Source organism: Petaurus breviceps, unplaced genomic scaffold (assembly GCF_028583685.1).
Source record: "Petaurus breviceps papuanus isolate PSGF00001 unplaced genomic scaffold, PetGlider_PUasm1.0 173, whole genome shotgun sequence".
NCBI lineage: Eukaryota > Metazoa > Chordata > Mammalia > Diprotodontia > Petauridae > Petaurus > Petaurus breviceps.
In genome coordinates this window covers 28,207,067-28,231,169 of record NW_027185759.1, presented here as the reverse complement: position 1 = coordinate 28,231,169, position 24,103 = coordinate 28,207,067, and the positions used below count along the sequence as shown (strand labels likewise).

Here is a 24,103-nt window from a genome sequence, read left to right as displayed (position 1 = left end):
ACTAGACTCATTTCTGATAGATTTCTGCTCTTGATTTACCCAATAAATGTAGGGGGGGAAAAGTGAAAGGAATGCAATTTGGCTCCTATGTTTCAACTTGGAGCTGAAGCTTGTTTTAGATCCTCACAAATTGTGTCAGTAATAACCCTTCTGACGGGAGAGTGCCACTCAGTCAGTGTTTTATAAATGACAGGTTTTCTTTTCAGATTTCCTTCATTCCATATAATATCCCCTTGGGAGAAAAATTACTATATTCAGGCAATATTAAAACTATTATTTCAGGAAGTGTAGTATACATAATGTTAGAGTAATTTCCTCCTTATTTGACCACTATCATCTGCTTAAATAAAACCTCTCATTGTGGCATTAGTTTTTCTATCTAATTTAAACTCATTTGGCTTTTAAAGTGAGAAAAAAAATTGAACATTTGTTTGAAAAAAAGTGAAGATCATATATATGTATGTATATATCTACCACACCATTTGAGGTTACTCTCTCAATATTTTTCCTTCTTTTTTCTTTCAGCTTAAAAACTGAATTGAGTTAAACAAATATTTATTAAGTATATACTATATGCAAGAAAGGTATTATGATATAGTGAGGAAGAATGAGATTCAAGTGGCCCCCTGACACATTCCAACCAGGTGATGTAGGCCACTCATTTGGTCAGTCTGGGGCTCATATAACTGTCTAAAAAGATATTTGTCCATGGGCACCTAGTAGGAAGAGTTTCCTCACTGGGAACTACCTAATCCAGTGATATCATACAGCTGTTTCCACCCCCTCTAAATCAAGAGAAGGGCAAAGCCTTGTTCTCTGAGGGCTCTGACCTCAAGGACCTTACAGCCTAATTGAATTTCTTTTTCTTTTTTACTAAAGGTGCCTTACTCTAAATCTGTGACTATCTATGCTGCCAAGTATGGGCGGAACCAGATTAAAATGTAATTGGGAAGCATTTAACAAAATAAAATTACATTAAACCATAGACAATACTACATTTTAAAACTAAGTCCATATATGGCCTGCAGAGATCCCTCACACATGGTTTAGTGACCCCTGTTTCTATTTGAGTTTGATACCACACTTCTAGAGGACAACTGCATTACTCCAAGCATCCTCTCTAAATTCTTTTAATTTCTTTTTTGAGAGACAGTGAGAGAAAGAGAGTGAGAGAGAGAGAGAGAGAGAGAGAGAGAGAGAGAGAGAGAGAGAGAGAGAGAGAGAGAGAGAACGAACAATCCAGTAATTAAAAAATCCACCAATTTTCAAAATCAGAAGACAATGAACCAGAGGCAAAATGGTAGAGATATGAGTTCTTTCTTAAGGAAAAATTTACATGGAATGCCTGATTACTGAGTTTTACCATTCACTTAAAGGAATTCTCAGATATCCCAACTATTTGCCATTTTACATTCTGAAGGTGTCAGAATGTAATCCAGGACAACACCTGGATTTTTCCCTTTGTCTGGATCTGTCCACAAAAGTTAGACACACAAATTATTTCTAACACAAACTATTTTTCAATAAAGGTCAACAGGTAAATAAAAACATACTGTTGGTGTGATTCTCCACCCATTTGTTGATGTGATTGGCTACAGCCTCATTTTGACTAAAATCGACATGATCAATTTCAGCCTGAAAATATTTTTTCATCATCTGCAAGAAATGCTCATTGACGTGGAAGCCATTTTGCACAAAGAGGGAGTTGGCCATTTTCATCACATACTGGTTCTCCTCAGTGGTGATCATGTCAGAGAGATTCCGCAAGAATGAAAATTCTTCCCCTGAAAGTGGTCAAAGGAGAGGTTTCTTCAATTGAATTAAACACAGCACAAAACAGGCAGAACAGAAATAAACCAGCTCATTATTACATGATTCAGATACACTGTAGGTCTAATTATGTCCCTACAAATCTAGCACCGTTGTATAAAATCCTGATGTAACTTAGCTAATCTGGCATCATAACAGCAGCACAATCTTATTGTACAAGCATGTTCTAAGTTACAAACTGTTTGCCTGCTAAAAGTAGATGAGAGAACAATGAACATAGCTGAGGTTATCAGAATCTTAGAAGTCAGAGCTGGCAGCAGCCTTGGGGATCATGTATGTCTAGGATTATTGACTTAGAGTCAGAAAGGTCCTCAGAAGTCATGGAGTCCAACCCCTTCATTTTATAGTTGGGGAAACTAAGGCCCAGAAAAGTTAAATGACTTGGCGAAGGTCTGTGCCTGGGCTAGAAAAGAACGGACATGGGATCTGAACACATTGGATTAGACTCCCAATCCAATGCCCCTTCTGAAGAAAAAGGTGCGTGTAGATGTTAAAGAAATATGTGCATCAACAAAAAGTTGAACTAAGATGAATTCTAGGTCTCAGGATCCTCATTTGAAAAATTATGTTTGACTAGATGACCTCCAAAAGTTCCTTTCATCAGCTCTAAATGTATGCCAGAATTTCTTGGGTCTTATCACAGGAACTAGGTCTAGGTTGGTGGAAGGACAGCAAGGTAACAATATAGGCAGGTGAGGATAGGGGTTGGGGTCTGAGGACATAACTAGAGAGAGGAATAGTAGAGGGATGGCAAGAGCGTCCTTTTCACCTTTTCCCCATACGACTAGTTCTTCCATTTCAGAATGGACAATAAAAAGACGACAAGGGCAGAAGGAAAGGAAGATGAATCATCAACATAGAACTGAAAAGGGAGAAGATTATCTAACACTAACCTTGTCATTTTAAAGATACAAATGGGAGGGCCAAATGAATTCTGCTGATCCAATGAAAACTGATTCGCAAACATAAGGATTATCTTTGATTAGTTAGAAAGTTAAGTCATATGTATTCCTTTTACTTTTAAGTAGAAGTCCCTTCATAAAATCACATACTCTAAAGAAACCACAAGGTCTAATTCAACCTTGGTTTTTGTTTTTTTTTACAGGTGGAGAAAATAAGGTTCTTGAGGAAGTTAAGTGATCTATTTGAGCTCATGTGCCCATTTGGTGAGGCTCTTTTATTATCCTATACCTAGATAATTAAATATGAACTAGAGAAAGTAGAAAACATTAAGAATCTCTTTAATTTCACTGAAGTTGATTCCAAGGCTGAATCCACATTTTACTCTGTCCAAGTAGAGAACCGCACCCATCTCCCTCACTGATATCTTCCTTCTAGGACTACAAGATTTACAGCTAGGAAAGACCCTTCTTCTTACCCCACTTTTTCGTCATCTTATTATCACAGCTGTATAGAATGGTCAGCCACCAGTTTCAACTCTCTAGAAATCTGTTTGTCTTATCATTATTAAAAAAAAAAACCCCACAACTTTTTTTTTAACAAACTATATTAAGCATGAATATAACACTTTGAAATTTATTTGCAACTATTTACATACATTTAAATAACTGCATTTCAAGGTATAAAATGTCACACCATTTTTTAGGTCCTTTAAGTCTCCAAGGGCTGCCTTTGCCTCTTCCTCTTGTCAGAGCTTAGTGTATATACTCTGTGTTTTAGGTCTGGTTTCTCCCCCTTTGGGACAGATCTTTATTTCCTAAAGGTCTTTTCAGATCTATTTGTACTCATCCTACCTGCTGTCTTAATTTCTTTAAATACTATAATTTCACCAAATACTACAATGACATTAAGTTTACCAGAGTTTATTCAGTCATATACTCATAATGATAGACATTTAACTTGCTTTTACAAAAACAGAACATTCTGCTAAGAAAATCTCTGAATGGATTGCTGTTTCTCCTTCTTTTTGATAACACATTCTCAGGGGGCATAATCCCAAGACTCTAATTATTGTGTCAAAGGATATATTTGTTTTTGTAACTTTTTATAGCATACCACCTCAATACTCTCTCATGATCTTGAAAATAAAAACGTCCATACTTATTAGTTTTATTAAAGCTGAATATGTAACCAAGAAGAAAATATTTTTATTCAAGTCAAATGCTTTTCTATTAGCTCAAAGTTTCTCATGTGAATTAGGATGAGAAAAAGCAGTTTAGTGGAAAAAGTGCTATAATTATTGTCAAAGGCCCTGGGTGCGATTCTTGACTCTTTCCCTTTTTCTGTGACTTTAGACAGTCATTTAACCCTTCGTTGCCCTCAATTCCTCATTTGTACAATGAGAGGGTTGAACCAGATGGTGTTTAAGCTCCCTGCCAGCTCTAAATGGAAGGTTCTGTGATAAATTTAGAGATATGACCAATCAGAATACCCCAGCAACTGGTCACGAAGCAAGATTTTGAGATTTTTGTGACTTAATTGTACCATAGATAGCTATATCCAGAAAACAGAAGTAACTAAAAGATAAAATATTCATACTCCTATGGAGAGGGAGGGAAATGCCCTTTTTTTTTAAGACACAAAAACTGAAGTTCTATAAAGTAACTTGGTTTAGGGTAACTGAGTCAGAGGAGAGGTCAAGAAAGGGCCCTCCATCTCGGATTTTTATACACCTGTTCTATCTACAATATCAATAAGGAAATTGCTGCTACATTCATCCACACATCTTCATTCACTCATACACACCTACACACACACACTACTATTACTACTCCTACTACTGCTGCTGTTGCTGCTACTACTACTATTACTATTTCTACTGCTACTACTACTACCACCACCACCACCAAAGTGATAGCCTGGCCCTAGAAGGTAAAACTAAGAGAAACGGATGGAAATCTAAAATCTGATTCCATATAAAGAACACTTTTTAGTAGGTCAGAGCTATCCAAAAGTGGAATGAATGGTTCCCTCTCAATGGAGGTCTTTAGATAAGGTATCCTACAAAAGGGATTCCTGTTCAGACATAGATTGGCCTAGACAGATTATGAGATTCTTTCCAACTCTTGAGATGATGTGATCTTAATTATTTGATCTGAAAGTAACATGCAAAGATGTGGAACAAATATCACTGAATGTGCTTACCATCTTTCAAGGCTTCATATCCCATGGAATGACGTATTTCTTTCAGGGTGGACCCATGGGCTCCAAGTTCCACCATTCCCATCGCAATAGCGATACTCAAAGGAGAGAAGAGAATATTTTCATCTTCCCCAGTGGCCCGTAGATGATTATACACATTCACAGACAATTCTGCAATGGATTCATCAGGAAAATTGGTGCTAAGAGCTGTACTTGGCAGAACAAGCAAAGCCAAGAGGCCAAAGAAAGTCATGTTTCCAAGGTTTCAGTCTGTAAAACAAAGTACAAGGATATTAGTCATGTAAAATTAGACACAAATAAATGGAAGGGGGATAAGAATAGATAGATAAATAAATGGATAGATAACTAAGCACTTGCTATATACTGGTAGTGAAAGGGAGAAGAGCAGGAAAACAATTAATCTGCGGAGAGATCGCCAACCTTTGCCTCACAAGGACAGGCTGAGCTCTTTTCACATATAACCTCTGCAGCTCTGAGCCACCACCCCTAACCAGGAAGCCAACAAAAGCCAGGGGAATGTCCCCGGACTGAGTTTAAATCTACTCTTCTAGCCCTTGTTTGCTTGGTGCTAGTCTGTGGTCACAGATGACTATTTGACTTAGGGTTAGAAAGTTCCTCATAAGCCTATCTACTACACTTATATAATCTACTAGCCAAACACAGAAGCTTCTCATGGAAATGAAGGCAAGGCCTAAGGCCCAGGTGAAAGAAGGATCACTCTCCTTCCTGCGCCACTTACTAGCCACCTGCACCAAAATGCCCATCACCAGTCATCTGCCTCAGCCTGACACAGAGAAGCAGTCTCCTTACAATAAAGCCCTTTAGGATCTGTGGCAGCATTAATTTCCTCAGCCTCTAGAATTCTCATTAAGGATGACTTCAAAATGCACCACTTATATGACTTAAGGAGGATCAACCACTACTAAGATAAAGCCCTTTTTAAAAGGGGAGGACGCAGGATGCTTTTTGAAAACCGAGCCAGTCGTGGTTAGAATTAGTGAAGGCAATTACAAGCATTAGTGGCTTCTCTGCAAAGCCTAGGGGGGTCCAGAGCATCCTGGCTGATCTCCATTTCTACCAAGCTGCTCAGGGAGAGGAGATCACAATGGCAGCTCTCTGAGGTTTGAGGCCCCTTTACCAATGCCATCTCCTTCAGTAAGAGATAGCATGACCTACTGCAAAGAACACTGGCTTTGGACTCTGAATTCAAGTCCTGCCTTTGAAACCCAGAAGCTGGATGAATCTGAGAATCCTCTCAGTTCCCAGAATTACCCTCCCATGCAGCAATAGGCAGAACAGGGAGACTCCTTGCGAATTAAGTCACGGGAACTCTACCCAGTACCAACTCCAGATCTTATCTGAGCCTCACAACAACCCTGAAGCAGACACGGAAGGTATTAATACCCCCCATTTTACAGATGAAGAAAATGAGGCTCCAGGAAGTTCTGACAGGTTGCTGATCACCCAGGTGAAAGGCTGGAAACAAGCTTAACTTGTATCAGAAGCAGGATTTGAACCAATTACTCTCCTGACTCCAAAACATACGGATTAAAATATCATGCTCAGTGATGCGGGGTCCACCCTGAATACACCTGGGAAACCCCACTTGATGGGCACCCACAGAGGAGGCCTTTGGTTTTTTTGGCTTTTCCCCTCAGTGCTAGGCTAATGTCACCTGAGCCTTAGGCTTCCCCCTTTGTTCTAAGATGTGTGTGTGTGTGTGTGTGTGTTTTAATTATAACCAACTTCCTCCCCATGTAATGGGTTTGATCCACAGCACTTTTTAACCTCTTGCCATCAGTACACTCCAAAGCAATTTGTAAAGCAGTCTTTAAAAGGTCACTTAGCAGGGAACATCTACATTCACTGCAGCTCAGCAGGGCAGGCACATACTTAATACAGGGGCCATATATTTCAAATGAGTTCCACTGAGTGGAAATGCAGTGATTCCTTTATTCCCCAACACAAGGGTCAGGAGAGGCCCTCTCTATTTGCTCTTTTATATTCAGGGTTTCACATCTGCCAAAGGCTTAAGCCAAAACACAAACAAAAACAGGCATAATAAAGACCAAACAAATCTCAGCTTTCTGCTTGGGAATTTCCAAGTTTTGCTTTCCCCTGACGATTTTCAATATATTAACTCAACCGGGTAAGGAATGTCATATGACTGACTGCCCATCAATAGATACCAGTGGGGTGAGCTGGTGCCATTGCAAGAGCAGGTCCAATTCCTATCAAAACTGTGTAGGAGATGAAGCAAAAAAGGATGTCATGGGAGAGATGGACGGTTGGAAAAGAAGGTGTGCATGGATGATGTTCATTCCTCCTTTGGCATCCTTCAATACCTAAGGATCTAAAAGGTGGCACATAGCAAGGTGGGTGGGCACTTTGTGAAGGGAGAACACAGAGAAGGACTGCCCAGGACAGACAAGCATGGGTAGGTTACAAGATACACAGGGACCACAAGTCCACTGAAGAAATTCTCGTTTTAGAAAATGGAGATCTGGAACTGTGATTTTGAAAGTTTAGGGTATGTCCAGTATGGAAACTTCCTCCGTAGTTGCAAACCTTATGTCATAAATGTTAAGTATTAGGAAGGACCTGAGAATCAAGCAAGTCCAATCCCCTCATCAGAATTTGTGATTTACCTAATGTCACCGAAGTTGAATATGCAAAATCAGGCCTGAACCTCACTTCTCTGACTCCACTCGCTCTGCTTTCTGGGAAGTGGGCTGCAGGTAACAGTCTTAGAGAGTTACCTAGAGCACTCAGATTAAATGAATTAGCCACGATCACCCTACAGGTATGTTTCAGAGGCATCACCTACACCTGGACTATCACAGCTGGCCTGTCTGCCTGCCTCAGGTCTTGCCCCACTGCAATCCATTCACCATTCAGTCAACAAAGCACAGGTCTCACCATGTCACCCCCCCTACTCAAACTCCAAGGGCTCCCTGTCACCTTCAAGATAAAATAAGGAAAAAACCCTTCTGTTTGGCTTTCAAAGCTCCTCTTAACCTGGTCCCCTGCTCCCTTTCCATTCTACGACCCTTTAAATACTCTTTGTTCTAGTGGTATTACCCTCCCGGCTGTTCCACAAATAATTCTCTGTGACTCAGCTCCAAGTATCTTCTCTGGCTGTCCCCTTGGCCTGGAACTTTCTCCTCATCATCTTCATCTCCTGACTTCCTTCAAGTCCCAACTAAATCATGCTTCCTAAAGGAAGCTTTTCCCCACTCCCGGGGATGCCAGTGCTTTCCCTCTGTTAATTATTTCCTATTTATCCTGTACGCGGCTTGTTTGTATCGGATGGTTGGCTTGTTGTTTCCTCCATTGGACTGTGAGGCCCTTGAGAACCGGGATTTTTTTGTTTTCACCTTTCTTTGTATCCTCAGTGTTTAGCACAGTTCTTGGTACACAGTTGGTGCTAATAAATACTTAATGACTAGAATTCAGGTCCTTCTGACTCCAAGACCAGTTCTCTATATATCCACTGGTATACAATGATCATGGATGGCTTGATCAACATCCCTTACCTTACCTCACCTCTCCTCTCCCTCCCCTTGCCCTACAACTACATATTCATATGCTCAACTCCAATAATGAGTTAAGGTAAAAATGTATTTGATCACTTAAAAGAAACTGCCTCCCTAAATGGTGGAAAAAATGCAAAGCAAGAAAGTTGAAAATCTAATGGTAAAGCCTACTTGGAGGAGCCCTATTTTGAACTACACATTTTCTAAAGTTCTTTAAATTCAGCCTGGATGCCCACTTGCCAGTATGTTGTAGAGGGGATCTTGTTTGGCTTCTGAATTGGTGAATTGGACTAGCTGGCCTCTAAGGTCCCTTTGACTTATTTAAAATCTGTGAAACTTGGGTACAGACAATGATGGACAAGACAGTATTTTAGACAAGGGAATCAACCACAAAGACAGGAACAAGGGAGAGGACAGAATCATAGTGCTGAGAGGGATCCTAGGAGCTATCTAACCCACTCCCCCATTTTAAAGTGGAACCTGGCCTGGAAAAAGCACAGTGACTTGCCCAAGGTCACCAAGGTGGCACAGAACAGAGCTGGTACTTGAATGCTTGTCATCTGTTGTGAAGAGTCTGGGCTACTCTCAAATTCCTGAGCATAACAATTTCTGCTTTTCAAGACCGAGCAACAGCTTTTCTCAGTCTTGTTTGTTTTCTTGTCCATTTAGACACACACAGAGTAAAAGAGCGGTCATGGCCAACTACCAGATTCATTGACTTAAAGCCTTACATCTTTTATTTAATATTAACTAGTTGAAGTTTGGGGAAAATTAAGCCTTCCCTAATAAGAACTGCCAGTTCTTCCACAGTAGAACTGCTTCAGTTCCAGTGATAACTTGGGGGTATGTCTTTAAAGTATAGCATGCCAAGGTGACTGGAGTCTCCAGTTTGGAAGACAGGAAGACCTGAGTTCAAATCTTGTCTTTAATACTAAGTAGATGCTTCACTGTGAGCAAAACTTTAACCTTTCTGTGCCTCCTTTTCATCTCTGTTAAATGGGATGATGTCACTCATACAGCACCTATTTAAAACAAGTCTAATGAATGGAATTCATGGTTTGGAAAGGGTCTGCATCATGGAAAGGAAGGCTCTCAACACTTACCAATTCCTTGGTGACCCTTTCAAGGATCAGACTATAGCAACCCCAGATTTTAGCAGCAAGAATTAGCACATTTCCCTTCCCTTCAATTTCGTGCCCTGGAATGATTGCGCCTTCCTCCTCACCTCTGACCCTGGGAATCTTGGTTCAGTATTTAATACCCTTAGTAATACCTCTCTAGGTTTACTGTACCTCTCTTCTTTCAGGTGTGCTCACATCCCAGCCAAATGCCAGATTTGCTAATCCACACGCTACTGCCTCCCAAACAGCCTTGCCTTTGCACAACTTGTTCCCTGTGCTTCAGATGTATTCCATCCTCTCACCTCTGTCACTCAGAGGCCCTAGTGACCTTCCAGACTCGGCTCAATACCGCCTTTTACATGGGGCCTTTCCTCATCACCCCCCTGTCATGACACTCCTCTGGCAACATTAATTTCTATGGGGGGGGGTGGGAGAGGGAGAGAGACAGAAGCAGAGACAGAGAGAGAAAGACAGAGACAGAGGGAGAGAAAGAGAGAGATAAATAGATGATAGAAAGGAAGAGAGAATTAGAGAAAGGGCTAGAAAGAAACAGAAAAATTTACCCTGACTTCTCTGAGTATGCTCTATTCCCCCAGGTGCATGCAATCTCCCTGAGGGCAGGAAATACTCCACTTCTGTATCTGTATCCCCAAATCCTAGCCCAGTGCCCATCCCACAGGAGGGCTTTAATGTGTGCCTGCTGACACGCTGAATTGAATCTAGATGTGGAGATGCCGAGCGGAGGGGCCAAGTCTGAAGTTCTCTCTTCTAATTGGCATTGGATTGCCTGGGGTGGTGGCAATAGTTCCTTTGCTGTGTTCCCTCCCTTTGATGGAGTGTTCTCTCAAGAGGCAATGCCCGAGATGACAGAGCGCTCCTATTGTTGATGCTGGCTGGATGCAAGCCCTCTACGTGTGATGCATGACCAGACAAGGGCATCTCTGTGGCCCAGCACAAAAGGGGATGCCCTTGATTTTGTCCCACAGACATGATTCCATAAAATGGCAGGCAGGGTCCCTCATCAGTCACAGATAATCAGCACATGTGAAAATGAGTCTCTCTGCTTTCCCACAGGCAGAAGGGAGCTCATGCTAGCCATTCGTTCCATAGCTTCATTAATTTTGAATCACCAAAATGAGATGCCTTCACATAAACAGAGCATGTTAATCAGAGCTTTGGGCTCAGGAAGAGGCACCAACGGGAGGAAGGAGCCCTGTGATTCCCCACTTTGTAGTGCTCCGGGAAGAACGATTAGGATGGTTCACCAACCAACGCAAGCACTACTGAGTGATACAAATAAGTTATCAAGGTCAATCGATCAACAAGTAAGGAGTAAGTGTTTGCTATATGCCAGGAACCATGCAGGGGACCCAGAGAGACTAAGAGAAAAATGAACCCATCCCTACTCTTGAGGCCTTCATCCTATCAGTGTAGATAACACGGACAAAGAAAGGTACATATACAATAAACAGATGCAGAATAAATACAAAATAAACGCAAGGTAATTCAACACAAGGCATTTTTATCTATCTGATTATAGTGTGTTGAAAACTGGAATGCTGTTTCTCACACGTTATTTAATGGTACATGCTGGAGAGGGAGCTGGCCTTGAAACCAGAAACACCTGGGCTTGAATCTTGTCTCTGATATATACTGACTGACTGCACAACACTGGGTGAGTCATTTACTCTCAGGGCCCTAGGCAACTCTCTAAAGGTACAGAGAAGGTACCCATCTGCACTGGTAGCGAGTCTCCTCACCGTGGAATTGCTTCTAAAAGGAAATCACTGACTTAATGTGGCCTTTAACATGGTGATGATCATAGGACAATTATTGTTCTTACACACTGGGGTTTTTATGATTCATCAAATATTTATGAGGTGCCTACTATGTGCTAGGGATCACAAGAGGCACTAGAGCTACACAAACAGAAGCAAAAAAACAGTCCCTATTCTACCCACTGATGACTAAACCAAGGCTCGGATGGTGCTTAGAATGATTTAACCAGGGAATAGAGCACTGGCCCTGAAGTCAGGAGGACCTGAGTTCAAATCCAGCCTCAGACACTTAACACTTACTAGTCGTGTGACCTTGGGCAAGTTGCTTAACACCAATTGCCCTCCAAAAAACAAAAAAAATTTTTTTTAAATTTTAAAATAGAATGATTTAACCAAAGACACATTGGTAGTAAGTGCTACGAGATGGGGTTAGAACACTAGATCACTATCATTTTTCCCTTTACTAAGCTGCCTCCCTTCAATGAGAAGGGAGAGTGATGGGCCTGCAGTTAGGAAGATCCAAGTTCAAATTCCACTTATAACAGGTACTCAGTGTGGGACCCATGGGCAAAAGTCAGGTAATTTCTATGAACCTCAATAATCATCTATAAAATGGGCCTAAGTCTTTCTGCAGAATCAACCTCTTAAGGTTTCTGAGGATCATTTGAAAATATGTGTGTACATATATATATATATATATATATATATATAAATGTATGTATGTATGTACAGAGAGAGGCAGAGGCAGAGATCAGCTAGGTGGCAAAATGGATAGAGTGCTATCCCTGGAGTCAGGTAGTCTCATCTTCCCAAGTTCAAATCTAGCCTCAGACACTAGTTATGTGACCCTCGGTAAGTCACTTAACCCTCTTTGGGTCAGTTTCTTCATCTGTAAAATGAAGTGGAGATGGAAATGGTAAATTATTCTAATATCTTTGCCAAGAAAACCCCAAATGGGGTCACAAAGAGTCGGATATTACTTAAACAACTCAACAACAACAAAATATATACACATATACATATATAATACATGTGTGTACATATACACATGAATGTGTATATGCATATATCTATACTGTGAAATATATATTTAAATTTTTATAAACACTTTATAGTGAATTTAAATGGCACCATTATTATAATTTTATTAACTACACCTGAAATAGATTTGGACACTAAGTTTTCTCTCTACTTTAGGAGTTCTTAACCTTTTTATATCTTGGACATCTTTGACAGTCGGTAAAAGCTTACAGGCCCCTTCTCAGAATTATGTTTTTAAATGCATAAGACAAAATACATAGAATTTCAAAGGTAACTAATTGTACTGAAATATAGTTCTCCATTTTTTAAAGGTCCATAGATCCCAGGTTAAGAAGCTCTGATTTAGAAAGAAAGAACACACCACTATATTAAAAAGAGTAGACTGATTTTTAATAATATATTTAGAAAATTAAACGTATTCTCTATATTTGTAAGGGGCAATGGTCTGTCTATTCATAACCACATTCTGGCTGCTTTTCTAAAAATTCATTTATTTCAGATAGACAAGTTCAAAAACAGCAAAGAAGTCAGTTCAAGATTCAATTAGCAGCACGGAGGGGAGTGCTGCTCATTGGGAATCAGGAGAGGGACCAGACTTAGGGTTTCAATAGTATAGGGAACCCCCCCACCCAGTGGAAGAAATTCCTTCTTATGAGACAGGTCAGCATATTCTCGGCAACTCAGAACCTTGGACAGTTGCCTAGAGCAGTCAAGTCAAACATGGGGCTCACAACACTTCCAGGCACTGCCTAAAATTTAGTTTCTATCTGATTTTATGCATTGCTCTATTTTTTTGAAAAGAAATATATCAGAAATATATTTTATGTACACTTTAATGTCCCTCTCCCTTCTAACCACTGTCTTAGGGCTGATGCCCAGGAGCAGACACCCAGGATGTGACAGAAGCAGGATTTGAACCTTGGTCTTCATGGCTGGGAGGTCAATTTATTCTCCATTATACACACGGTCTCTCTGTTGTTTGCTGCTGTGGAAAACACTAGACCCATGCTTGACCTTACAAGCAGCACCAGGACTTGTGCCCACCACTGGTTTCTAGCTGTTTGTAATTACACAGCAGGGTGCCCTGGTTATCTCGTAGCTTTGCTAGCCTGGTTTTCTCTCTCAAGATTTGAGCACTGAGAGGGAGAGAAGGCAGTGCAGATAGGATCCTTTGAGTCTCCAAATGTCAAAGAGGTAGAAGCAGGGGGGCTTTACAATGCCTACTCCCCTCCACTCATCTACCAAATTGATCTCTCTAAAGCACAGATCTGACCATTCACCTCCCATTCAATAAACTCCACTGGCTTTCTTTTACCCTCGGGATCAGAGAGCATGTCATCTCACCTTCCTATGTGCACCATGCTTGTCCTCTGGCCACTGCTGTTATTTGAGTTAAGACAATGGGAAGGCATGGTTTCTAGGGCAGCGAGGTGGTGCAGTGGATAGAAAAGCAGGGCCTGGAGTCAGGAATAATATATTATTGTCTGATTATATAATATATATATTCATAACATATATACATATATATTCATATATATTACACATGAATAGAAAATTGTATTTTGCCTTTTTATATCCTTAGCACAGTTTTTGGAACATTATAGGCACTATTTATTGATTGACTGAAAGGAGGGACAGAGAGAGAATACTAGCCCAGAGACTTCTTGATAAGAAATGAGATGGCTGACCCAGGAGTGAACTTTAAATGAAATATCTGGGAGAAGCTTTCAGATAAAGTCGACTCTTAACCTTCTCTAATCAGAGGGAGGCAGGACCCTCAGAGGTATGGGTACTGAGGAAGTATGGTTTCAGAGTTGATGTGATCTTGCAGACTGATTAAATGAAATACTATTTGATCCTGGTGGTAAAAGGGAGCCAGCAGAATTTACTGAATAGACAGGTGACATGGTCACTTTGGCAGATGATCGAAGAATGGAGGACAGGGAGGGATAGATCAATCCAAAGGCTATTCCAACAGTCTAGGTCAATGGCGTCAAACTCAACTAGAAACAAATCCTTGCAGACGACATCTTAACTTAGAAAACCACAAATGAACATTATCTATGTTGTACTACATTTTTATTTATTTTGTGAATCTTTTCCCAATTACATTTTAATCTGGTTTCATTCCTACTCTGGCCATGGGCCCAAAGTTTGATATTTCCGGTCTAGATGAGAGCTGATATGGGCCTCAATTAGGGTGGGAGTCTTGTGAATGGAGAGGACAGGGAGGGGAGATATTGTGAAGATGGAAATGACAAATTTCATAAGTTTTTAGGTGAGTGGGGTGAAGATAACTGAGGAATCACCAAACATGCCTTGGAGGGCTGCTGCACACCACCTGAGGAAGCCACAAATTGACAGAGAGTGGGGGTGGGGGTAGAGGGGTAAGGTTTTGCTTGTCCTAGTTGCTGTAAATACCTGGAGCAGGTTGGGTTATAATTGTTTTGTATGTCCCATGCCTGACACTGACATAAAAAGACACTGATAGGAGGCAGAAATAGTAGCGAAACGTTGAAGGGAATGGTAAACTCTCTTTGTGGAAATCAGCTCAGGATTGACTGTGGAGGGAAATTGATAAAGGGCACTTCTGGCCTCTGATTGTATGATCAATACATCTGAGGATAAGTCCTGCCCCACTTGGAGACCATTGCTTTAAAGCAGACAATCAGCACCCGGTCTAGTACTGCAGTACTAGTACTGCAGGGTCAGAGAGAGGAAGGGTGAAATTGTTGGCGCTGGGGAACCATACTCAGGAAGCCTCAGCGCCAGTATTTGTCCATAGAGCTTGGCCAAGAAAATTCCCCAACATTCTAAAGTATTTCTAAACCAATCAGGAGCTTACCACATGTATCCTTGATCCAATTTCTTGGGAAACATGAAGTTTATCACTATGGCTGATACCGATTCTTATTCATCCTGTACCCCAATCTCTGGTATAGGAAACAGTATGGAAAGGGGAAAAGAGAAAGGAATGGAAGATACCAACTTAAATATTCATTTGTTTTCCCGACTAGGGAGTCAGACTAGAGACTGAATGAAAGTATTAGTTTGGGATTTGGGTCTATTTTTTGTTTTTGTCCCTAGTATTTTTTTAATTGTGTCATGATATGCAAAACAGGGTCTTTAATATGTCTGCCTTTTTGTATTATGATTTTTGTGCCCTAATGCCTACGCAATTTGCATAAAGGTACCATTTGATGTTTAAAAATATGGATACTCTTTAGTAGCACCATTCAGAAGATTCCATAAGTATTCAAATTATTTTTTCCAATAGCCTGTTTAGCTTTATGGCTTCTTTTATGTTTATCACTTTAAGATTTATCCATTCTGAAAGAGGAACATAAGTTCTTACAATTATTGTGCTGCTATGTATGTCTGCCATTCAATTAACTTTTCTTTCCAAATTTAGCTACCATCCCATTTGTTGCATAAACATTTAATAATATTGTTCCATTGTTTATGGTGCTTTGAAATATATAACATTCTCCAGATATAGCTCCCTTGATGTTGAGTCTTTATTGTTGACTTCTTGGAAATCATCACTGAAATTCCTGATTTTTTTTTTTTTTGTGGGGAAGAATGGAGAATTTTTTCTGGTGCCTTGTTTTCTCATCTTTACATGTTTATTTTTTAAAGTGAGATGAATGACTTATGAGACTAGAAGGGAATCATCTCCACAGCATTTTGGCAGAGGGCTTTTTGGAGAGTGCTCCAGAAATTTGTCCTTAGCCCCTTGTTATTGAACACGACCTCACTTAAGGTATACTGTAGATAGCATTCTTAGCTTCAAATCACCTAGAGATTTGAAGGCATATACATCAAGCTCAATCTAACAAGAAAGGAAGGAAGGGGGAAGGGAATAAGCATTTATAAAGCACCTACTGCATGCCAGACTCTAAGCTAGGCACTTTGCAAATATTGCTTCATTTAATCCTCACAACAACCTTGTGAGGTAGGTCCTGTTATTATTCCCATTTTACAGCTAAGGAAACGGATGCAGAGTTAAGGGACTTGCATAGGATCACACAGCTAATGTGTCTGAAGATGGATTTGAACTTCTGTCTTCCTGGCCCAACTCTTTACCTACTGTGCCATTTAGGTGGCTCTAGTAAGAGAAAATGTAATGGGGATGACTGTAGAGTCCTATGTTTGGGTTCAAAAAGTAAAACCAAAGCCAAGCACTTCATAAGTGTAAGACTGGGGAATTATGGCAGACAACAGTTCTACAGAAAAACAGCTGGCAGTCTTCATGGACAATGTAAGTCAATAGTGCGATAAGGAAACTAAAAAGTAAAAAGCCAGGTGGATCGTGGGTTGCATTGGAGGCCCTCATCTCCACAACAAAGGGTGTGAGAGTCCCAGGGCACCTGGAGCTCCTCCCTGACTAGACACACCATCTGGATGGGCTGTGTCTAGAAGAGGATGTCTAAAATGAAGGGACTGGAGATGCCATCACCTATGCATTAATGAAAGAACTGGGAATCTTTAGTTTACAAAAGATTTGGACAAAGAGGCATGAGAGATGTCTTTAAATATTCGAATGGCTGTCATGTGGAAGAGGGATTTATACTTGTTCATTTGGCCCCAGTGCTCAGAGGTGGGTGAAGGTTGCAAAACGCTTCATTTAAGCTTATTGCCGGCAGAAACAAAAACAAACAAACAAAAAAAACCCTTTCTACCAGATGGATCTATCCAAAAGATATGGGCTGCCTCAGGAGGTAATGGATTTCCCCATCAGAAGAGGGCTTTAAGTGAAGGATGGATTTGTTGGAAATGCTGTAAAGGAAATTCCTAAACAGGTTGAATTAGAAGAAATGGGAAGTCTCTTCCAATTCTCAAATTCCAGGGTTCATCAGAAAGTAAGTAGCCCCTTAGTTTTTGTTATCTTCAAGATCCCAGTTTAGTCTTCTCTAGGTGACTGATTGATTGAAGACAGCGAATCATTGGTCATTCTTCCCTTTATTCCTCTCCCCCCCAAAAGACGAGAGCCAAGATCTTTACTGAGTTTCCCCCTGCATATTAATGGAACAAAACTAAGTCAATAGATTCCAATATAATTATAGCTTTAAAATATCCCTCTTAGAAAATAAATATTTCAGCTTCTCCTTTAAGCTCATTTTTGACAAATGGTTTCATTTTACCTTGGCACCATAGCATTCATCAGACTGGTAAGAAACTAACTACCCTGGGGCAATGATCTGGCCTGTGGACATTATCATTTAATTAATCCAGAGATTGGAACTTTTTCTTTTTTGGTTGCTGTGAATTCAGTCACAAAAATCATTTTACTTTCTCCCACTTCTATTTTGTACTTTCCTCCTCAAAATAGTATTGCATGTATGTTTTTTCTTGTGCTAATTAAGCATCCAATTGTGGGTGTGGGTGCAACTACGAATGGCAAATTGCTTGGGTCTCAGAGAGGTTAACTTACTTGCCCATGATCAAATAGCTCCCATCAGATACAGAATTTGAACTCAGGTCTGAGTTCAAGTCCAACATGCTATGTGCTATTCCATGCTGCTTCTCACCTGGGTGTAGATGCTCTTAGGGAAAAGCAATGGTCCATGAATCCAACCCTCTGTGGCCAGCATGGTACAGAGCTTCTCCAGACTTAGCTAGTTTTGAACTTGGACAACAGACATTAAGTCCATCCCCATATATACTTGAGGTCGTTCCAGCTTCTCAGTACCTGTTAAATCTTGTGCCCTATTGGTACAGGCTTGGAGAAGTCAGGATCACCTCTGTCTTACTCTTAGGAAGCTTTCAGTGAAGGGACAATACCAAACCTCTATCACAGCAAACATTTCCATGGCTCATGAAGGTTGGCACAATGCCCTAAGTGTATTAGCACATTTGATCTTCACAACAACGCTCCGAAGTAGGTACAATTATAATCTCCAGGAAACTCAGGCTGGAGAGGGCTTTGGGGGCCATTTAGTCCAAAGCCCCTTACTTTACACATGAGGAACCTAATGCCCGAGTCACTTGTTCAAGGGCTCTCAAGTAATGAATGGCAGAGCTAGGGCAACTGGGGTTAAGTGACTTGCCCAAGGTCACATGGCTAGTTTTGTTAAGTGTCTGAAGCCAGATTTGAACTCAGGTCCGACTGATTCCAGGGCCGGGCTCTATTCACTGTGCCACCTACCCACCCCTGCTTTCCTACTCTTGAGAATCTCCACCCTGAGGCTCTGCTCTCTCCACTGGGAGCTGCCAAGTAGGAAGACTCCTCCCCATGCTATCCCTGGCTCTACTGTCTGGATTTCTTTCTATTATCCTCACTAGATGCCTTGGTCCCTCCCACCTGCTTTTCCAGCTCCCCTTTTTTATCATTAGAAAGTAAGTTCCTAGATGGTAGGCACAGTTTTGTTTGCTTATCTTTCCCAGCCCTTGGCTTAGTGTCTGACACATAGTAAGCACTTAATAAATGTTCCGTCTGTCTATCTATCTTTACAAATGAAGAACTGATGCCTCGGAGGGTAATTCACTTATGGTTGATCTGACACATGGTCAGCACTTGAACCCAGATCTCTCCCGACCCCAGTTACTGCACTCTTTGGGATTATACCATACTGTTTAACAGTTTCAATGTCCATTTATCATTTAATTAAAAAAAGATATATTCAAGGTAGTAAACATTTTTTAAACATACATTTCCATGGGGCAACACAATTATTAGAGATCAGAAGATACTGGAATATTTGTCTTCTCGCTGACTCTCAATATTCCTGTAGTCTCCGACGTACTTTAGCTCAATAATCCAACAGTGCCCTCCCCGCCCATGGAGGTACCAGAGTATCACAAAACTAGAGCTGCTTTCAGAAACCCTAAAAGAACAGGTGAGCATTCTGGCAGTGCCGGCTATAGACATGGGACTAGTCTTGGGATTTCTAGTAAAACTAGAGGGAATATACATTTCCAGCATTTCTCTTGGGATTCTGATTGGCACTACAGGGAGCATTTGAGTGTGTCTGGTCTTTCTTGAGCCCAAATCTTGGCTTTGGAGATGCTCTGAGCTCTTCTGGAACAAAAGCCCATAGGAGAGTCTCCTCCTCTCCCCCAATTTACTCCACCAAAATCATGCCCCAGGTTTCGTTTAGGGGCATATAGAGTCCTTTCTACCATTCTATAAATTCATTAGCAATTTCCCTAGGCTCCAGGACCTGCCCAAACCTCCAGAAATATCCCTCTGTGATGAGAAAGTCCCAGGTGGCCAGCCATCCCCAAGGATAAGTTTTCAAACCTTGCAAGAGGGGAGAAAAAAAAGGGATACATAACGGTATATTTAAAAAAAAAAAAGGTTTTCTCTTTCCATAATAAATCCTTGCTCACCCTTTTCTAGGTAACTGATTTTTTTTTTAAAGAATCATTCAGGAGATCAGAAGACTCCTTTCAGACTTCAAAGATGTTTCAGGCAGGGCTGGATTTGAGGTAGGGAAGCAGAGCCCATGCTGATTCCATGTGAAGGGCTGGATGGAGCCCATACCTTCTGGTATCGCCAGTGGGGCTTTTCTCACAAATTTTAATGAACAATTCACTCAGTCATTGGAGGTTGTTTTCATATGTGCCAATGAGGACTGCTTTTGGATTACAATCAGAGAACAGAGTAAGTGACTCCAGAGGGCTGGAATCAAGCGAGTGGGCTGCCAGAGTTTCAGTGCAAAATTCATCCCTTGGAGATCACCTAATTAAACTGGCTGTTTAAAGACATAGAGCAAACATTTTTAACATGTTGCCTCCATTATACTGTCCCTTCTGCCATCTTCCCCCCAGGAATAACAGAACTGTCTTCCCATCTCTCCCAAGGGCTTGAGAGATATCTGCTATGTGTCAATGGATCTTGGCTTCAATTCTGGCCCTTCTAGTTACTGCCCCTGTAACCTTGAGCAGACACTTAACATTTCTGGGTCTCAGTTTTCAAAACTACAAAATCAGAGGGATCATCTCAGATTACCTCGAAAGTGTCTTAAAACACTAAATCTATTATTTTATGAACTCATAACAACTTATATAAATCACAAGTGTCTAAACCCCTCATTTGACAGGCAATTAGGCAACAAGTATTGATTAAATGCCTACAATGTTCTAGCTCTAGGGAAACATATAGAAAAGAAAGGATTCCTTCCAGATGAAGAAATTGAGGCTGAGTTTTAGTGACTTACCTGAGGGTTACATGGCTTGTTCCTGGCAAAAGTCTCAGATCTCCTAAATCCCGATTGGACTTCCCACTCTATCGAGAATTCTTAATTTGGCTTCTGCTTCCTTGCTGACAAAGTGGATATAAGTGCTGGGGTTGCAATCAATAAGAAGCAGGTTCAAAGCCAGCCCTCGATGCAAAGTAAGTGTAGGACACCGGGCAAGACACTTAATCTCTCCTATGTTGAGTCCTTTTCTCAGCAAAGACACTGGAGTGTTTTCCATTTCCTTCTTCAGATCATTTTACAAATGAGGAAACTGAGGCAAATAAGGGTAAATGACGTGCTCAGGGTCACACAGCTAAGTGTCAGAGGCTGAATTTGAACTCAGGAAGATGAGTCATCCTGATTCCAGGCCCACATATAGTGCCACCTAGCTGCCCTCATCTGAGAGTCTCTAACATTGTGATATTATAGGGAATGGATAGGAGTGGATAAAGGGTTAGACCTAGAGTCAGGAAGACCTGACTACAAATCCCAAATCAGACACTTACTATCCTTAAGGCCCTGGGTAAGTCACTTAACCTCTGCCTGCTTCAGTTTCCTCATCTGTAAAATGGGGATAATAATTGCACTTAACTCCTAGGGTGGTTGTGAGGACCAAATGAGACATCTGTCAAGCTCTTTGCTTAACAATTAAAATCACTTTACACATGTGCTATTATTATCATTATTATGCACCTCCATTATTATTATTACTATTATTATTATTATTAACTGACAGTAGGATGCATTTTATATTAAGAATGCAAACTTGCCATATGAACTTCAACAGACCAAGCATTGGCTAGTCATTGTGTGGCTGAGCACAGGCCAACAGGCAGAAACAAGTGGGTACCGAAACACAGGCTGGACACAGTGCCTCCGCTCCTCTGAGATGTTCACACCAGCCTGTGAGGCACAGTCAGAGCTTGGGGAAGTGTGTGGGAAGACCTGCCCAGGGACATGGCTGATTGTTCACACTGTGAGGTGAGATGAAAAGAAGGAAGGCAGGTACAAAACCAGAGAGGAAGCTATGCTGGGGAGGAGGGAGGGCAGGGGGAACAGAAGCAATTTTCTGCACATAAAACACAGTGGGTGTTCCGTAAATGTCAGTTATTATAAGGACTGGATTATTATGGCTCTTAATTAAACTTTTTATTTGGTCGTTTGTTAACATTTCCAATAGGATGCTTCTTCTCGATCCGTCTTCAGGCCCTGATGCTGATCAGAGGGGGAAACAGAGTCAAAGAAGGAAGGAGGCCTTGGAAGACCACAGCATTCATCTCAGCCCAGCTTACAGCATCCCAAGAAGATAAGAATCTATCCCATTTGCTGAGACCTCCAGAGAAGAAAATTCAATTACTTCGCTCTGTAACCTGCTCTAATGGTTAATAATCTCCTCGTTCAGAGATGCTCTCCTCTATCTCCCCCAAACATTCACATGGCAGTGTTAAGACGTTTTCTCAACATCACTGGAGTGCAACAGGAAAGCTGCTTTAAGGTTCTCACTGTCTACATTAGTGAGGATAATGCTTTTTTTAACATCAGAGGGGAAGGGAAGAGAACAAACATTTATAATGTGTGTAGTATGTGCCAGGCACTTTACAAATATGAACTCGTTATGATTCTCAAACAACTCTGGGAGATGGCTGCTATTACTACCCCATTTTATAGTCAAGGAAACTGAGGCCAACAGAAGTTAAGTCACTTTCCCAGGGTCACATAGCTAGGAAGTATCTGAGGCTGGATTTGAACTCGGGTCTTCTGGACCTGCGGCCCAGTGGTCTATCCACTGCCCCACCTGGCTGCATCTAGCTTGGTATTGTTGGCACATGGATTAGTTGTTCGACATCTTGCATATATTCATCTCATCTTTTTCTTTCTGTAAATTTTAATCTCTGGAATGAAAAGCAGCCCCTCATGACATTCCTGTATCATCTGATCCAAGCCTTAAGAGTTGGGAGGAACCTTTGAGATCTCCAAAGTATGGCAGACAGAATGCTGGCTTAGTAGTCAGAGACCCTGAGCTAAAATCCCACTTCTGACACCGACTACCCTTCTGTAACCTTGGATAAGTCGCATTTTATCTCCTGTGGTCCCCATTTGTTCATCTGTAAACCTAGAGGAACAGATGATCAATCAATACCATTCATTGGATGCTTCCTGTGTGCCGTGTGCTGTGGTTAGAAACACAAAGACTGAAACTGTCCCTACTCTCAAAGTGCTTATTAAGTGGCCTCTGACACACCTTCCAGCTCCGTGGAGGCAAAGTCCAACCTCCTTACTCCTGAAGAGCAGTGACTAGTTTTTGATTTTTGCCTTTCTTTGTATCTCCAACACCTGGCACAGTCCCTGGCCCATCGAAGGTACTTAATAAATGCTTCTTAACTCGACATGACTTGTCTCAGGTTACACATCAGGGGCCTGCGTCAAGTGACTTGCCCAACATCACACAGAAAAAATATATATATGGAGAAGGCAGAATTTGAACCCATGTCCTCTGACTTCAAATTTTCTTTATGTTACATCATAATGTTTCTCTGTTATGACAGAAAAAGACATCTTATTTTTTCTTGGCCTTCCAAGAATTTTCAAAAAGGGAGAGCGATGGTAAGAAAAAAAACAGAACAAAATCTGTGTATCAAATTTCTCTGCTAAGTGTTTAATATACTAGCTATACAGTTAGCTAAGAGAAATATCTAAGACTAAAAGCCATCTTTTATGGCACCAAATTGATAATTAGTCAAAATATATAAACAGGTCTTAAAAGAAAAATTGAAAACTATTAGCAATCAGAATGCTCAAAATCACTAATAATCAGAGAAATGCAAATCAAACTAACCAAGAGGTTTTACCTTATGAACAGGAAAAGATACCAAAAAATAAGCATAATTAATATTGGAAAAGCTGTGGAAACAAAGGCACACTAATGTACTGTTAGAAGAGTTGGATATTTAGTACAACCATTCTGAAAAGCAATTTGGAATTAGGTAAATAAAGGGACCAATATATCCATATTCATTGGCCTAGAGGTTTCATTGCTAGGCACAAACTCCAAAGAGATCATTGGCAAATTTTTTTAAAATAGCCCCATATACACTAATATAAACCCTAATTTATAGAAGCCGGTTTTTTGCAATAGCAAAGAACTATAAACAGAATAAATACCCATCAACTGGAGAGTAGGTAAACAAACGGCAGTACACGAATGTAAGAGTATCACAGTGCTCTAAGAAATGACTAACATAGAGAAGTATCACAAGATTTCCATAAACCAATGCAAAATCAGATACAGCCAAGAAAGTATATATATAGTACATTGAAGGAACAACCACAAAACAACCAAAAGGGAATGTTGCTAAATTTCAAAGAACTACCTTGTCCTCAAAGAGTTATTATGAGAAGACCCTCAACCACCCCTCCCAACTTTGTAGTGATGGGAACCTTGGGCGTGAAACACTGCATATATAGTTCAACTCTTTTTTTTGGATGTGCTG

The 24,103-nt window shown here is 40.8% G+C and overlaps 1 protein-coding gene across 2 annotated transcripts in view; it reads right to left on the bottom strand.

Moving 5' to 3' along the window:
* SERPINI1 (serpin family I member 1) overlaps positions 1 to 24,103 on the bottom strand; it is a 99,734-nt gene that overhangs the window by 31,289 nt on the left and 44,342 nt on the right. For both annotated transcript variants that reach the window (XM_069083534.1, XM_069083533.1), the window contains 2 exons: positions 4,936 to 5,202; positions 1,554 to 1,784 (listed from right to left, as the gene is read on the bottom strand). In XM_069083534.1, coding sequence (XP_068939635.1) covers positions 1,554 to 1,784; positions 4,936 to 5,185 — 481 coding nt within the window. In that variant the 5' untranslated portion in view covers positions 5,186 to 5,202. The remainder of the gene's footprint in view (positions 1 to 1,553; positions 1,785 to 4,935; positions 5,203 to 24,103) is intronic.